Source organism: Galeopterus variegatus, unplaced genomic scaffold (genome assembly GCF_000696425.1).
Source record: "Galeopterus variegatus unplaced genomic scaffold, G_variegatus-3.0.2 Scaffold11056, whole genome shotgun sequence".
Taxonomy (NCBI): Eukaryota; Metazoa; Chordata; class Mammalia; order Dermoptera; family Cynocephalidae; genus Galeopterus; species Galeopterus variegatus.
This window is the reverse complement of record NW_007737167.1, coordinates 1-19325: the sequence shown is the minus strand read 5'-3', so window position 1 is coordinate 19325 and position 19325 is coordinate 1. Positions and strand designations below refer to the sequence as shown.

The window sequence follows — 19325 nt, the reverse complement described above, 5'->3', positions numbered from 1 at the left end:
GGATCCGAACCCTCGGCGGGAGCGCCACCGCACTTCCCAAGCGGCGCACTGTAGCAGTGCGCCACCGGGCTGGCCCACTATGGGTTTTTTCATACAGGCCCTTTATCAAGTTGAGAAAATTCCCTTCTATTCCTAGTTTCTTAAATATTTCTATCATGAAAGGGTGTTGGATTTTGTCAAAGCTTTTTCTTTGATTATTTAGATGATCATATGCATTCTTCCCATTTATTCAATTAATATGGTAAATTAAATTGATTTTTTGTTAAACCAATTGTGTATTCCTAGTAAAACAGAATTAAAAGAAAACATGAGGTAGAAGACATCATAAAGATGGCAGAATAGACATTCCCTGGCATCACCCTCTCCAAGAACCAATCAATTTACAACTACTAAAAAGCAAAGACTTACCCACCTGGGACTGCTGGAGCTTGGGGGAAGGGGAGGAGAGACTGCAGAGTTCGTGAAGGTGGGAGAAGCTGCGGTGAGAGAAAGGGCCAGTCCCAGTGAAGGGTGGGAAGAAGTCGTAACACACAGAGCAGGAGCTGACAAAAGCCACATCTATGCCCTTTGTGTGAAGTTGCTTGTAGTATGCAGAGGAGAAGAAGGCCTTGGAGTGCACCATACCAGCCCCCAGGCCTGCAAGACAAGGTTCCCACATACCCACATAGGAGTGAGGGGCTGTGGCCAACCAAAGACAGGAGCCACCTAGAGGCCAGTGTGTCATTGCAAAGGACCAGCACGCAGCCTGCCCCGTGGAAAGTGTTTGAGATGTGGCGGGAGGCTGGCCCACCAGGGGAACAATGGGGTGCAGGGTGGGCAGCTGATCTGCTTTCTGATTAGCACAGGCCCAATCAGTAGAAACTAGTCAGGGAGACAAAACTGCAGGGGGTGCATCTTACTGGAAAGACTCAGTCCTGGGCCAGAATTTCTAAACAGCCCAGGTATATTTGACCTCACAAGACCTAGATGTGATTAAAAGGCCACAAATTAAAATCTGAGCTACACAAAAAGCCTTCCCCAGAGAATGAGCAGCAAAGCAACAATTTAGCTCAACCACAGGGCTCAAGTGTTGGTCCCCACAGGAAGTTCTCCCTATTTTGGAAATAACCAAAGGACAATAAATTAGTTCTAGTGCAGAGTTTAACTGGTGGTGTAAGATAATAATCCAACACAGAAATGGAAAGAAAGAAAAACAAACAAACCACAGATCAGAAGATCAGACAAAGCTCTGATATTAACCAGTATATATCTACCACCACTAAAGAACACCTATAAAACTTACAAGATGTAGGAGTCTCCTCAAATGCCAGGCATTGACGTAAAGACACAAAGATTGATTAAGAATACAGAAATATGACACCATCAACGGAAACAAAGCAAGCACCAGCTGTGGACCCAGAGGAACAGCAAATTTATGAAATGTCTGACAGATAATTCAAAATAACCTTTTTAAGGATATTCAGGGAATCAAAGAAAATACAGATAGAAAATTAAATGATCTCTGGAAAATAATCCAAGAGCAGAATGAGAAACTTGACAGGAATTCAATCAATGAGATAAAGCCAAATAGAAATTCTAGAAATAAAGAATATATTATCTGAACTGAAAAACTCAATAGAAAGCTCCAACAACAGATTTAATCAAACTGAGAAAAAAAAAAAAACCAATGAGCTTGAAGATAAAACATATAAAATTATCAAATCAGAGGAGCAAAAAAGAAAAAAAATAAGAAAAAGTGAAAAGAAATACAGCAAATATGGGATTCCCTCAAGCAAAATAACCTCCACATAACTGGCAAACCTGAAAGAGAAGGAAAGGGAAGAGATGTTGAAAGCATATTCAAAGAAACAATGGCTGAAAATTTGCCAAGTATGGAGAAAGATGACAGCATGCAGGTACAGGAAGTTCAGAGATTGCCAACCAAACTCAGTCCAAAGAGGAACATCCCAAGGCACATCATCATCATAATCAAATTATCAGAAACCAAGGACAAAGAAAGAATACTAAAAGCAGCAAGAGAAAAGAAGCACATAACATTCAAGGGAGCCCCAATACGTCTCTCAGTGGAATTCTCAGTAGAAACCCTACAGGCCAGAAGAGAATGGGATGATATATTCAGGGTGCTGAAGGAAAAAGACTGTCATCCAAGAATTCGCTATCCGGCAAAACTAATCCTCACATGTGAAGAAGAAATAAAATCTTTCCCAGACAAACAAAAGCTAAAATAATTCACCAACATTAGACCTGCCTCACAAGAAATGCTAAAGTGAGAGAAAGATGATGATGCTAAAGAGTAGCAAGAAAACATTGAAGATACGTAACTCTATAGTAAATTAAGTTCACAGACAACCTCAGAATATTCCAACATCATAAGGGGTGGGGGATGCGGAGTAAATAAACCACTTACATTCTTAGTATGAAGACTAAAGGACAAACTTAATAAGACAACAATAAATGCAACAACTGTATAAGAAATAGGCAATATTAAAAGATGCAACTTGAAACAATAAAATGTCAAAAAGTGGGGGGAATAATGCCAAAGTGTAGAGTTGGCTTTGCTTCTTTCTTTTTCCATAGACATCAAAGTTGTTATTAGTCTAATAACTATGTTTTTTGTAAGTCTCATATAAGAGACATACTAAAAATAAAAATTAATAACGAGAAATCAAAATACACTGCTAGAGACAACCAATCAATCACAAAAACAGTAAAATTAGAAAAAAAGAAAAAAGGATCAACAAACCAGTCAGAAAAAAAGAACAAAATGGCAGTAACAAATCCCTATATATCAATAATAACTCTAAATGTAAATGGATTAAATGTCCTAATTAAAAGACAGAGAATGGCTAAATGGATTATAAAACAAGAACCAACAATATGCTACCTACAAGAAACTCACTTCACCTATAAAGAAACAAACTGTCTGAAAGTGAAGGGATGGAAAAAGATATTCATGCAAATGGAAATCAAAAAAGACCAGGAGTAGCTATATTTAGATAAAATAGACTTCAAGCCAAGGAAAGTAAAAAAAGATAATGAAGGTCATTATATAATGATAAAGGGATCAATTCAACAAAAGGACACAATTCTAAATATATACGCACCCAACTCCAGAGCATCCAGTTATATAAAGCAATTACTACTAGACCTAACAGGAGAAATAGATTCCAACACAATAATAGTTGGGAACTTCAACACCCCACTTTCTGCACAGGACAGATCATCCAGACAGAAAATTAACCAGGAAACATCAGAATTAACCTGTACTATAGGCCTATTGGTCCCAACGGACATATATAGAACATTTCATCCAACAGCTGCAGAATACACATTCTTCTCAGCAGCACATGGAACATTCTCTAGGTCATAAAACAAGCCTCAACAAATTGGAAGAAAAAAAAATTGAATCATATCATCTATCTTGTCCAACAACAATGTTATAAAACTAGAAATCAACAACAAAAAGGACACTAGAGAAACCATACAAATTCATGGAAATTAAACAACATGCTCCTAAACAATAAATGGATCAAAGAAGAAATCAAAAAGGAAATTAAAACATTTCTGGACACAAATGAAAATGAAAACACAACCTACCAGAACCTCTTCCTTCCAGAAGAGGGAAGTTTATAGCAATAAATGCCTACATCAAAAAAGAAGAAAGACTTCAAATAAACAACCTAACATTATACCTCAAGGAACTTGAAAAACAAGAAGAAACCAAACCCCAAATCAGTTGAAGGTGAGAAATAACAAAAAAATTAGCAAAAAGAAGGTGCTAGGAGAAAAAAAAAAAAAGAAGGGACACTTACCCTGCCAGATATAATGTCAATAATAGAACCACAGTAATTAAATCAGACCACTACTAATATAGGAGCAAATAGCCTAATAGTATACAACAAAGAATCCAGAAATATGAAAATGTGATATCATGAAAAATCAGTACAAAAAAGTTAGATAATTTCATAAATAGATTATTCCTTAAATGGTGTTGGGAAAACTATCTCATTAAGTGAAGGAAAAATTAGATTTCCATTTCATACCATACTACAAAATAAATTCCAAACTGAATTAAAAACCTAACTGTGACCATAATGCTATGAAAATAAAAGAAGAAAATACAAAATAATTTTATAATCTCAGACTGCAGAAGAATTTTTAAAATAAGATTTCAAAAGCACAAGTCATAAAAAAAGTGATAGTCTGACAACACTAAAATTAAAATTTTCTGCTCCACAAAGGACACAACAAACAAATAAAAGCTTGTGAAAAAAATATATCTGCAGGGGCCAGCCCCGTGGCGCACTCGGGAGAGTGCAGCGCTGGGAGCGCAGCGACACTCCCGCCGCGGGTTCGGATCCTATATAGGAATGGCCGGTGCGCTCACTGGCTGAGCGCGGTGTGGACAACACCACACCAAGGGTTGTGATCCCCTTACCGGTCACGAAAAAGACAAAAAAAAATATATATATATATATATATATATATATATATATATATATATCTGCAATGATTAAAAGCAGCACCAAGATAATGACAGAAACCCAGTTTTTAAAAATGGTCAAAGACTAGGAATAGAAGACATACAGAGAGAAATTTAAATAACTAATAAGTATATGAAAAGATGACCAACCACATTTATAGGTAAAATGGAAATTAAGTTAACCATAAGCACATGCTTTGCACTCAATGACTGGCAAATATTAGAAAAATAGCTGAGAAGAAGTACTGGCAAGTATACAAGGGAAAACAAGAAATGTTTTTTATTGCAAATGGGAATGTGAACCTTGAGCAGCCATTTCAGAAGCAAACAGGCACAATGTATCCTACGTATCCAATAATTCAATAATTATGTATAGAGCCCAGAAAAACATTATATTAAAGAACATGAGACATTAGGTTCATTGTAGCAGTTTATTTTTTCCCTAAAAGCAAAGAGTTGGAGGCAGCCTGGATGTTCACCAATAAGGAATAGGTAGAATGTAGAATATACATATACTAGAATAACACTATACGCCAATAAGAAGAAATCAATTTACAGCTACATGATTAAGTGGCATAATATTTAGTAGAAAAAAAGTAAGAAAAATACAAGATTTATTAAACAACACCAAAAAAAAAAAAACTGTATGTAGTTTATAGTGACATGCACATTACTTCTGAGAAGTAATTGATAAAAATATTGTGTGGGCAGTGAAAGGGGAATGATAATACTAAAGATACTAAAGGTACTATACATGGACTCGTTGTGCTCATGGCATGCCATAAGAGCTGAGGAGTATGATCAATTGAATTCCATGCATGTGCTCCTCCATCCTTCCTCACAAAAAAAGAAAATTTCGGGTAAAGAAAGAACAAGGGAAGCAATATAAATACTGATCAGATGAGCGAAGTAAACTCTACCTCTGATTTATTAGCTCAAACTTGTTAGCTTAGACATCCTTATATTTTTCTCATTGCAAAATGAGAACATATTTTATAAAAATGTTTTATTAAAAAGTTGATCATTGGGCCGGCCACTTGTAGCAGTAGCAGTGCTACTGTAGCAGTGCGCCACTGGGGAGTGCAGTGGCGCTCCCACCGAGGGTTCGGATCCCACATACAGACCGGTTCCCGCTCACTGGCTGAGCGAGGTGTGGGAGCAACACCGAGGGTTGCAATCCCGTTGCCGGTCCCGGTCCAGTACGGGCGCAACACTGAGGGTTGCAATCCGTTGCCAGACACGAAAAAAGACAAAAAAGAAAAAAAAAAAAAAAGTTGATCATTATAAACTGCTTTGTAAATATCTTTGAACATATAAATGTTTAGTCCTTTCTCCCCCAAATGAAAAAAAGTACTGTAAATGAATGATTCCTGAGTTAACTTTGAGAAAAACAAAACAACACAGTAAGGAAAAATTGCTGAATAAATAAATTTGCAGTTAGAATCAAAGGAAACCAAAAAACAAATTTTAATAAAACATTTTTTTGATAAAGTACGATATATGAATGGGTGAAATAAAACACTCTAAATGAAAGAAAGTGACATAAAGAAGAAACTGTTAAATCCACAAAAGTTAAAGTATGTGTAACAATACACCGACCTATACCATGATTAATAAAAATAGAAAGCCAAAGTGAATAAAGTGTAAGAGCAAGCAAATACATATACATACTTCAAAAAGTTGGTGGAAAAGTAGTATTAAAGATAATATAAATCTTTCCATAAGCTTTTTGAAGACCCCTCATGTGCATATACGCACATGCTTGTGCACGCACACACACGCACACAAGGTAGTCTCCCCTTATTCTCAGGGGATAAGTTCCAAGATCCCCTGTGAATGCCTGAGACCACAGATAGTACCAAATCTGAGTGCCAGTCAATGGGAACGTGTTTCCATTCATGTCTTCCAGCCACAAATTTCATGCCATTTCCATCTCAAACTAAGCACTTATCACTCACGTGGCTATAACTTTTGCAGTTTAAGGTGCAACAACAAAACTAACAATTTCTTTTTCCTTTGTCACAATTTCATGGACAGAAGATTTGTCCTTAACCGTAGAATTTAGTAACCTCAGCACATGACTTTTTTCCCATTCCTTATTTAAGACAAGAACTTTCACCTTTTCACGTAAAGGAAGCACTTTACAGCTTCTCTTTGGCATATCCAAATTAACAGCATCATTACTCTTGTGTTTGGGTGCCATTCTGAAGTAAAATAAGGGTTACTTGAACACAAGCACTGCAATACTGTGACAGTCTATTGGATAACTAAGATGGTTACTAAGTGACTAATGGGTGGGTAGTGTATACAGCGTAGATACACTGGACAAAGGAATGATTCACGTCCCAGGGAGGACAGAGAGGGACTGCATGAGATTTCATCACGTTATTCAGACAGCATGCAATTTAAAACTTATGAAGAGTTTCTTTCTGGAATTTACTGTTTAATATTTTGGGACCACAGTTGACTGCAGGTAACTGAAACTGTGGAAAGCTATACCAAGATAAAGGAAGACTACTGTATACACAAAGTAAGATTACCTAGATAATAGAAACCTAAACAAAAAGAAAATAAACCTGTCTAAAGCTCTAATCCCACGTTTCTCACTTCAGTTGAATCGATCCACTTAAATGGTCCAACCAGACCCTAAACTTGAACATATGCAAAGTATTTTCATTTTGTCCCCACAAATCTGCCCCATACCTCCTCCTTCTAGTAACTGAACAACAAATGTCCAAGTCTCCCAGGCTCAAAACACAAGTATAGTATGACTCTCCCCTTTCTCTTGACTCCCATATGCTCAACTAGTTGTCAAATCCTGACTAATCTACCTTGATTAGAGTGAAATCTCTAATCACTCCCTGTCCTCTTCTATTCCCAATGTGTCCTTCCCCAACTGGTCTTTCTGTTCCCAGTCCCTCCATTTCTCATACCCCACAATTTGTCTAACTAGAATGAGGTTTTACCCAGAAATAAAACTTGAATCATGTCACATTTTTATCTACCAGCTTTCAATGGTCCAAATTCCCTCATGTGAAATTCAAGATCCACTACAACTTCACTTTAATGCCTTTCTGACACTATGCCGCACTGTTCCTTTTCAGGCACCCTATTCAACACATTTCTTTCTTGGTCTAAGCACACGTTTGGTACTGCACTACAGGTATCACTGTACACTCAAACCTCAGACCAGCTTTCAAGGCCCAGTTAAAGAGCTTCTGCCTCCAGGTACTTTCCAACTTATGGGAGAAAAAAATATTCTCCAATAAAAACAAATGACAAAATATGCCATAAGGTAACAAGAACAGGAAGAACCACAGCTAATGACCTTTAAATGTTAAGAAAGTACAGTTGAAGGAAGATGTTGATTTTGTTTGGTTAATCTTCTCCATGCTTGAGGATGTTCATATGACAGAAGGAAACACAGTTTTTTAAAGTTAAAATGAAAAAAAAGAAAAGAAAAGAAAAAACGTATATAATGGATGAATATTTTTACTTTGTTCAACATCTTATAACTCTAAATAGAATGTTTGGGTGACAAATATGAAAAGGTTACCTTGATATAATGGTCAATTACTTAAGAGAGAAGGAACAAAAAATTGCTTAATTCTGATAGAGATGGTTTCAAAGGCCATAAACATGATAAATGCTTTAATTCCCATATCAAATTCTCTACAATGAAATGGCAGATAAACCAGGATCATAATCCTATAAGCAAATTTGGATTTACTTACCTTCTGGTTTTCTACCCTGTCCCCTTCTTGCCTACTCACATTGACTCACAGTTTTATGAGATAGATTAAACCGACAATACATCACTCATCCAAGTTTAATACAACTGACTACAAGCCAAACATTCTGCTACTATAAGACCACATAAATGCTGTCATATCTTCAAACAACTTGTTTCCTGACCAACATAACTTTTAAAATTATATTAAAAGCAGTGATATAAATGTCAATAGAGGGAAAACTATGACACTATTCAAGTACTGGGCAAGTATTACCACTTATCTAATCTAAAACTTCTCAAATATTCAACATTAATAATTTTACCATAAGATGGATGGGTGCTAACCAACACAAAAATAACAAAAATAGTAAATATTCTAAATATTTACTCCTTTAAGCTAGACTAACATATAATTATATGACGGTTATATATATAGATAGATAAAAGTATTATACCATATACCGGTATATTTCAAAAACCTTGCTTATTGCAAAAACAAGGCTCCCTCTACTCTCTTCCCAAATTATACCTGGCAGCTAGGTAAATCTTCCCCAAAAAGGTGGTGCTGAAGAAGGCTTGTGATTCTGAGGAAAGGTAAGCAGAAGTCCTGTAAGTATTTTTCCATGGATTCAGGAGACCAAGCAATAGGGCTAACCTAAAGTCAAAAAAGAAATTTGAACAATTCATTCCATAATAAATATACCTTCTTTAAAAATTGCATTCACAATGGAAACAAAATTTAATTTTTTTACTAAATAACCACTACATCTAATCTTAGCAAAAGCATACCATTGCACAATCCTGAGTTCCTTCTTCATGGTACAACTTTCCTTTAGATAGTTCACTTATCACAAAGCTTAATAATATTTCATAAGACTTTTCTGCATCACATGCATTCTGGAAAAAAATAAAATATTAGTTACATAGATCACTGAGAATTTCAAAAAATTTACATTGGAAATAACACTTTTTAATGAGTAAAACTCTCATTATATTATTCTTCAAGCATATGAACTTCAATTCTTTAAAATCTGGGTAAAACCACAGACCTTTGGATTTACAAATGAAACTGAGTAGGTGGCCAAAACTAATCTAATACTTCTTTAAAAAACAGTATATACATTACATAATGTATATGTAAATGAACATATGTAAATCATGCCTTTTGACTCAGTAATTCCCACTCCTGAGAATTTTTCCTAAGGAAGTAATCCAAAAGAAAAAAAAATATCAATATGTACAAGACATCTATTGCAGCACTATAATAGCAAAAAAATTAGAAATGACCAACAAAAGTGAGGCAGTTACCTAAATTATAAAATATCGACTCAACAGAATATTTTATAAGCAGTGAATATGACAAATTTGAGCTATATGAAAATATTTACAATGTGAAAAGAGCCAAACAAAATAATACATATAACTCATTATAGTGGTACAAATCATATGCATGTTTTGTATGCATGCAATAGAAGAAAATATGTCACAATATTTTTTCTTTTATAATGTCACTCAAATTCCTTGAAGAGAATTTGTTAAAAACAATTTACTACAAAAAATAGGATAATATATTTTTTATAGAATGTACAGATAATTACATTAAGTAACAGTCTACACTTAAGCTTAATGACTACTTCCATTTTTATAAGAAAGGAAAAATAATGGCTATTTATAAATTTAAATTTATTTCAATATAATCTTTACACACAGAGAAATGCACCTCTTTTTATATTCATTGAAATATTAGAGGAAAGTGAAACATGCAAATTACAGTAAAATGTAAATTGGAATAAAGTAATAACTTTGCTATGATGTCATTTATTCTACTCATTAACTATACTTTTAAAACAGTAAAATATAAGAATTGAGTAAACAATATGGAATATAATTTTATACTGAACTTTTAACACATTGATAAGTCTGGATCACAGAATTTATCTCAGTCTTTCTAGAGTTTCCCATTGTTTCATCCATATTACTGTGCTCTTGTCAACTAGACTGTAAATTTGAAAATATCAGGAACTATGATTTTTATTTTCCAAAAATCCCTCTGCATAACAAAACTCTGAGCAATACCTGTTGGCTCACTGATGGAATTAATTTTGGTAATATTGGAGTTTTTGACCTTGGACTGGTTGTACCTCTTTTGATAATCAGTTCTTTGCATTATCTTTAAATCACTCCTCTACTTTCTGCCATATTCACTGAGCCATGTAGTATTAATGTCCTGATTCTAAACTATAAAACATCCCTGACCTCTGCAAGTGCTCTCCTTACATCATGTGACGTGAGCCACCCTTGAGTAATTAATCAACAGGATGATCACTTGTTAAATATGTTGACCTACCTATAGGTTACATATAATTCACAAGAATCAATATCCCACTATTAAAACAGCAACATATTATGTTTTTTTAATTGATTTAATTAAATTACATGTAGTTCTTAAACAGGCAGAGTTCACTTAAACTCAAAACGTAGAAAACAAACAAACAAAAATATTACCATGGATTTGCTACTATTAATCAATGTGATATATTTAAGGTTCTCTAAATATACAATCCAGGCTAAAAGCTTTCTTAATTGAGTATATTCTTTTGAGTAAAAGATTTACAGAGTATAACAGAAAAGTATTTCAAAGAATAATACTTTAATGTTCAGATCACGCAAGTAAGGTACTGAGTGATAATTTAGCCTTTGAGTCATTACAATCAAATAAATTTTAAGCACTTCCTTTATACATGGCAAATTCTATATCAGACCAAAAAGTTAAATATAATGTAAAATTCACTGCCTTGTTTTTTGTTTTGGGGGGGTCAGCTGGCCAGTAAGGGGATCCAAACCCCTGAACTTGGTGTTATCAATGACACACTCTAACCAACTGAACCAACCAGCCAGCCATGTTCACTGCTTTTTATTGAGAACTCTTTTGACCAGAAGAGTGTTGAATGGGATAAAATAATAATTTAATTTCACACATACAGAAGTCTTAAGAAAGCGTATTTTACATAAGCAATCTTTGAATAAACACAAGAGTAGTCTCATGACACTTAAAAAGAGGATTTCTAACAGCCTGGATAAAAGACTTACAATCAAGATCAGAAGAATCCTAAGGGAGAGATAAGAAACATACGTGGGTTAAATAAAGAAAAAGATCAAGAACTGAGAGATACAAGAGAGTCTGTGTGTGGGGGTAGAATATTAAAAATTCTTAAATTCCAAATTAAATTTTAAATTCTTAAAATTCTAAATTATAGTGCTTCTTAAACATTTTGGGGCGATAGGCATTTTGAGTATATTCTGGATGCTATGATCCCATTCCCCAGCAAACAAAACAAAACAAAACCTAAGAATCCCCAATTAAGAAATTCTGGTATAAAGATTCTTAAGAGGAATTCCACTGACCAAAAGAATGCAATTTACACTAACTGTAATGATGATTTTTCTAGCAGAATTAAACTTCATTATTAAATTAACTCTAAAACCCCTCTGAAAAATATATAGTAACTATATTTTTATTGCCCTAGGCCAGATTAGATCTGGCAAAAATAAGTTTTCATTAGAATTATCATACCTCTAAACACAAGGAATTAAAGAGATGAAATGAGTGAGTGAGACTTGAAGAAAGGAAGAAAAGAAGGAAAAAGGGAGTAAGAGGAGGGAAAAAGCAAAAGGAGGGAATGAAAAAAAGGAATGATGAACGATGCAGAAATCTAAGTAGTAACAGAGGCCACAGTGATATATTCCATCACACATAAATACAGTCATCCCTCAGTATCTGTGGAGGATTGGTTCCAGGACACCACCCCCACACACACACCGCTGCCTCCACCCTAACAAAATCTGAGATGCAAGTCCCTTATATAAAACAGCATTGTACAGTATACTTGTTGCTATTATTTACAATCTGCTATGTATCTGAATGTTTAGAACTGTTGTGGAAAAGGTTAATAACATGTGGCAAATCAACCTACAGACTATCACAACTTTTTGCTTTCATTCACTAACGTAATTTATATGGCTATAAGCTAATATACTTCTAATTTATGTTCTGAGAAGAATCTGCCTCATATTAAGTGTTTTACTGAGTGTTTTTTTAATAGCTAACAAGTATGAAATTGAGAAAAAAAAAACTGACAGAACAGTTACCTAAATTACATCATATTCCTTCTTCTATCATAGATTTACAATTGTCTAATTTTCTGTCATTAAGGTCTCACTTTAGCAAACACTCAAATGAATAGATTTTGACCCAAATTATATCAGCAAATGTTTTAAACATGTAATTTTTCATGATTAGATAGCTTACTAAGGAAATATATTTAAACAATGATACGGCATAAAAACCTAATATACCTAGTTTGAATACTATGTGAATACCAACAATCCAAATATCAGATTAGATTGCATTCAGAGAAATTGAAAGAATTTTTAGAAGAAAGAAAGGTGATTACAGAAGGCAAAATTTTCCAAAAACCAACTAGGAACAAGGAAAGTAATCATTCAAGAAAAAGAAAGCCATTTTGAGAATTTAGAAAAAACAGAATTTTAGAAATAGAAGGGACCTTATTATATACTGCAAACCTCTTATTTGCCTTTGGGAAAGCTGAGGATCAGATTGCTTTTATGTCTTGATCAAAAAGTAACATCTCTATCTAAGATGGCAGGAGATGGGCCTAGTACTTGGGTTTGATTGGCCAACCAATGAATATCTCTAATTAAGACATATGAACTTTGTGATGATACTATATTAAATTTTTGTATACATAATTTTGGCATGGGAGTAAACTGGTGTTAGAAGTGAAGATTATACTGAATATGTTTAATGTGTTTATAATTGGTTCTCTCTCTTTTGATACAAGTAGATATGATTTTAACAAAAACTTTTTAATGAGATTTAAAAACCACTTAAGAAACTCTGAGACAATAAAAAGTTCAATTAACACTACACCTGTTATTTTTTCCTACCAACTTCCTCAAACAAACACTGAAGCAATTTTCTTCTTTTGCCTACCTCTAAGCCAAACCACTTAGTTCTTTGGTTCTATAGTACTTCACTTGTTCTCACGCTGTTGAAAATACTTAAGTAAACTTGCATAATTTTAAAAAATTGTTTACATTATTTAATCTCAAGAGAACTCCTCTGAGTTCATTAGGAACTTTTATATATTCTAACATTAAAAAAGTAGTATTTAAAGAGGCATAATTAAGAATAGGCTAACATTTTTAAATTTAGAAGTGATGAATCAAAAGCCATCTTTGGATTATCATTGAGGATGGGGACAAAGATAAATAGGTAAGTTTGCAGATATTTTATTATCTGCTTATTCTGTTGGCACAATTTTTCTAACTTCTTTAAGTTTAACATATGCAAGAAAGGCAAAACAAAACTGCCCAAATATAAAGGGATAAAGTCCAAAGTTTACAGACAGGTGTAGAAGGCCTCGTGCTGCAACAAAAACATTTTAAACTTTTTTTAGGGTGAAGGTGCTCCACTTCCAATTAAAATACTGTTAAGTCATTTTATCTTTCAAACACTTACTCTCATTCACTCATATCCCCAAATTAAATGAGTTAATCAAACTACTAAATGACAAATTAAGAAAAGAGACTAACCTTTTTGAGAGCTCCCACATGTTTCCAGGCTGACCTGTCTTCCTCACTGCATTTAACTGAAAGTGCCACAAGAGCTTGAGTATACAACAGGGTAAAAAGTACCTTCACGATGCAGGTGAAGTGGTCTACAAGAGAAAGAAAACATCATTATTTCTTTGGAATCTAGACATTTTTTGTTCTAGATAATTTCACAAATATATGCCTTTCCTTGCACATGCAATTTGGGTTTTGTTGCACACTTACGTAGTTAATAAAGTGAAATTACAATAAGCTATTATATTTGCTGCCCAACAGATCTGAGATTATGAAAGCAAAGTTCCTCTATTCATCCACAGAATATGTAAATGAGAGGCATTTAGCATAGCAGAAAATATGCTCTCTTTTAGAAGACCAGAGTGCTAATGCCACTCAACCCTGGAACAGCAGTGGAAGCTTGGCAAATCCATTTACTGGGCTTCAGGTGCTCAATACAATCTTTAGGAGTCCTGGTGTTTAAAATCAATACATCATCTACCTCTACTATGATAGAGACCTTATAAAGAATCTATAGTATAGAATATGATATACGTCTTATAAAGCAGAAAAAAGAAATCCTAATATTTAGGTTACTGAGTTTCAAAATTCAATGAAAATTATAGCAATACAAAACAGTAGTAACAGTATATGGAGAGTTTGGCAGCTTATGACACTTTTCAGGTACTTAAAAAATGAAAACTTAACAATCATAATTAACATTTATATTTACCTAATAACTTATAAAATTTCTCCAAGTTTCTCATTCATCAAAACAGTCTCAATTGGACAACTGAACTTAAGGATATGTTTTTGAAATCAAAGCTAATAAGTACCCAGACCTGAACTTGAATCCATATAGATACTTTTCCTTCAGATTACCATTCCTTCTATTATATTATGCTAATCCCCTACTAAACAAATACCATTTAATCAGTTGCTGGAGTCATGAACTTATAGATATCCTTGACGCTCTCCTGTCTCTTTCTCTCCACATTAAAATAATCACCGAGTCCTGTCAATTCTACATTTTAAACATCCCTCAAGTCAATTCCAACACCCTGGACCAGACTTCCATCCTTTCTTGCCTACACCTATAATTCCAGCCAAAATGGTTGTGATGGGTGTCCCCAAGACCACTCCCAGGTTTGATGATTTGCTGGGTCACAAGACTCAGTATATAGCCATACTCATGGGTATAATTATGACAGCAAAAGGATACTAATTAAAATCAACAAACGGAAAAGGCATATTGGGTAAAGTCTAGAGGAAACTTCCAGAGTCCTCTCCCAGTAGAGCCACACAGGATGTGCTTAATTCCCCCAGCAACAAGCTGTAACAGCATGTGTAAAATGTATATCAGGAAATCTGTCAGAGATTCAGTGCCCAAAGTTTTTATTGGGGGCAGGTCACATAGGCAACCTCTGCCTGGCACATACCAAAATTCCAGACTCCCAGGAGGAAAGCAAGTATGTGTGTTCAGCACAAAGCACACTGTTTATACAAACAGTTTAGACATAGTAAATCACTTATTAGTTCTGGGAATGGTGGGATCCCTCATGAAATCCAAGTTCCAAGATGCCAATCAAGGCTCAACCTTGCAAGCAGACCTTTCAAAGTAAGGCCTTCTATGTTAATTCTTTTCTGCCCAGTATTTTATCTGCATCACCTCTTAGCCCCCTGCAATCTGTTTTTGTTATTACATCCAGTTTCTCCAGCTTTACTGAGGTATAACTGACAGAATTGTATATATTGAAGGTATACGATCTGATTTTTGATGTAAGTATACATTGTGAAATGATTGCCATAATCAGCCTAATTAACATATCCATCACCCCACACAGTTACCTTTCTTGTGTGTATAGTGAGGAAACTTAAAATCTACTCTCTTAGCAAATTTCAAGTACACAATATAGTATTAACTACAGTCATCATGCTGTACATTAGATCTCCAGAGCTTATTTATCTCATAACTGAAAGTTTGTACCCATTGACCAACATCTCCCCATTCCCCCACGCCCTTGGCTCTTGATAACCGCTCTTCTACTCTGTTTCTACGAGCTCAGCTTGTTTAGATTCCACATGTAAGTGAGATTATGCAGTATTTATCTTTCTGTGACCAGCTAATTTCATTCAGCATGATGTACTCCATGTTGTCGCAAATGGCATGGCTTCCTTCTTTTTTAAGGCTAAATAACATTCCATTGCATATATACACCACATTTTATCCATTCATCCAGTGATAAGACACTTAGGTTGTTTCCATATCTTGGCTATTGTGAATAATGCTGCAATGAACACAAGAGTGCAGATATCTCTTTGAGACAGTGATTTTATTTCCTTTGGATATACATCTGGAAGTGGAATTGCTGAACCACATGGTAGTTTTATTTTTAATTTTTTGAGGAAACTCCATGCTGTTTTCCACAATGGCTGTACCAACTTAGATTCCTACCAACAAGGTATAAGGGTTCCTTTTTCTCTGCATTCTCATCAACACTTGTTATCTTTTTGATAATAACCATCCTAACAGGTAAGAGGTGAAATCTTATTGTGTTTTTGATTTCTCTGAAGTTAACTGATGTTGAGAAGACTAATCTTTTTAAAAAGAATATTTGGCATCGTTCCACTGGGCTCTGTACAAGTTGAAACACTCTTCCCCTCCTTACAGCCTGGCTAATTCCAAAATCAATCACAGCACCTTAAAAGTCACTCCCTAAGGAAGATCTCCCGATTTTAAATTGTGTGCACATACGTGTGTGTGTGTTCCCATGTGTACGTGCTGTCTCTTACCCATACTGATCAGTTGGGATGGGGACTTGACATAGGCTGAGTCAAGCAGAGTACCTCTCCAGGATTTTTATAACTGGAGGTGAAGGGAGATATAAAGATGGGAGACTGGGAGTGCCACAGGCCATGCTCCTGGTCTATGGCAGAGCATGTATAAAGAAACTTACCCACAGAGAAAAGAAGAGACTGAACAGGCAAAGAACCCTCCAACATCTGAAACCCTGGTTCTGGTTATCCCTAGGACTACCCCCGACTCCTACAGTTTGGTTATGTGAGTCCCTCAGTGCACCCCTTTTATGCTTACAAGATAGCTCCAAATGGATTTCTACCCCTTGCAACAAAAACAGTCCTAACACCTAGGTACTTAACACATGCCAAGATATAGACACTAAGAACTTACAGTCTGGACAGGGACTGAAAGATGGCTATAAGCATGTACAGGGTGTAATGGGAACAAACAGGAGTAATGAACTTAAACAAAGGATACAGCACTAGAAAAAGAAAAAGGAAAAAAAAAAAAGACTCCTGCCACAACAGGAAACTTAATATTGAATGATGAAGAAAAATAAGCTATAACAAGGAATGCAGCGATGGAATCACGTAAGGAAAAGGGAATTTTGGACAGAGGAAGCAGAGCACAGAAAGAGTCTAAGACTTACAAGAACTGTAAACTGTCCAGTGTAACTAGAATACAAGTAGCAATTTTTTTTTTTTTTTTTTGTCTTTTTCCGTGTCCGGCAACGGATCGCAACCCTCAGTGTCGCCCCCGTACCGGACCGGGACCTGCAACGGGATCGCAGCCCTCGGTGTTGCTCCTGCGCCTTGCTCAGCCAGTGAGCGGGAACCGGTCTGTATGTGGGATCCAAACCCTCGGCGGGAGCGCCGCCGCGCTTCCCAAGTGGCGCACTTAAGCAGTGCGCCACCAGGCTGGCCCAAGTAGCAATTTTTGAGAGAAGAAGCTGGAAAAGTAATCTTTATGCTGAAGACCAAATGTTACAAACTATAGGCTACCCATCTGAATGCAGCATGAAGAGATGTTTGGTCTGACCTTACCCTGTTGTGTTTTGTTTTTAGTTGCTGACATTTAAAATAGATTTCTTATAAAAGTCCAGAATTCCACTTACTCTTGAAAAATGAGAAGATCTAGTAAACTGGAACCACATTTTTACATCTCAAAATTATCTGGAGCTGTGTAATAACTGTTCCCTTTGGCCAAGAATGCATTCTCTAGCCTGTCACAGTCCCCTGCTCGTAATTACAGATTGAGTATACCATATCCAAAATGCTTGGGACCAGACATTTGGGTTTTGGATTCTTGGATGAGGGATACTCAATCTGTATCAAATCAAAGACTATTTTACATGGAGATAATATATAACACTGTTGGTAAGAATGAATTTGGGCTAGGAAGCCAAATTATTAAGATTTAAATTCTGACATTTACAGACTGATGTTGGGCAAGTTAGTTAAACATTCTGTGCCTTTCTTTCCTTATATGTTAAATGGGGACAATATTATCACCTACCTTAACGGGGTCAAGTGAAATAAGGTTTAAACATTTAAATGCTTAAAAGAGTAATTGGCAATGGCAGACAATCAGTAAATATTAGCTGTTTCTAATATTATTATTGATGTTACTTTTTTGATCTCTATAGGCATTTGAATTTATAGCACCTAGACTGAAGAGAATGAGAAGCCACTGAAGCATTTTAGGCAGGAGAGTGATAACATTAGATATGCCTTTTATAATATTCGTTGTTGCTTTTTAGAAGAAGGGGATTGGAACAAGGCAAGACTAGAGGGAAGAACACCTATTAGCAAATAGCAAAAGCACTATATACGTATAATAAATTAGGATGCCCTGCACTAAGGAAGAGCAATGAGGATAAAGAGAATGGGTTAAATTAGAGAAAAGTTTAAATGATAAAAATTATAGGATTTGGTAGAACTTTGGCGATAGAGGATGACAGTAGTATTGCACTGTACAAAGGGTAGATGATAATAGCGTTGACCAAAATGAAAAACACAGGAAGAGAGCACTTTTGAATGAGAAGAAAATTCATTTAATGTTGTATATTTTGAGCTTGAAGCATGTGTAGGAATTTGAGTCTGAAACTCACCGGGAGTTATAGCCTGGAGCTAGAGATTTGGGAATCATCAGAGAATAGGTACAGTGGAAGCTGTGGGAAATAAGATAAAATTGAGAAAGAAGGGGATAAGAACTAAGGAATAATTCAAAGAGTGGTAAGAGAAAGAAGTAAATTAAAAAGAGCCTGAAAATGAGTAGAAGAAGAGATATTAAGAGAATCAGGAAAAGATGGTGTCAACAAAGTCAAGACAAGAGTGTTCCATCACTTAATTAAATGTTTTAATAAAATGATTTTCATTACAGAATTCATCCACTAAGCACAAACAAAAAGATTTTAACCAGGAAGTCATTTATATTGCCTAGAAACACCACTCACATTTAACTTCTTCTCATTGTAAGCTATATTTTTTTCATTAAAAAGAAGCAATGCACTAAAAGAAATGATACCTACTATAAGTATTTTTGATGTTGTAGAAAAGTACTAATTTCTGATTTTAGTCACTTTTCCTGTCTTATCATTTTTAAATATTTAAACGGGCATTTTATTTTTTTTTTTTTATTTTGTCAATATACACTGTATATGATTATTATGGCCCGTCACC

The 19325-nt window shown here is 35.1% G+C and overlaps 1 protein-coding gene across 1 annotated transcript in view; it reads right to left on the bottom strand.

Annotated features, from left to right (window-relative positions):
• Positions 1-13957, bottom strand: part of LOC103610386 (E3 ubiquitin-protein ligase UBR3-like) — a gene marked incomplete at its 5' end in the record, with an annotated part of 27592 nt that extends 13635 nt beyond the window's left edge. The window contains 3 exons of the mRNA XM_008594564.1: positions 8746-8871; positions 9006-9113; positions 13833-13957. Coding sequence (XP_008592786.1) covers positions 8746-8871; positions 9006-9113; positions 13833-13957 — 359 coding nt within the window. The remainder of the gene's footprint in view (positions 1-8745; positions 8872-9005; positions 9114-13832) is intronic.
• Positions 13958-19325: the final 5368 nt, after the last annotated feature.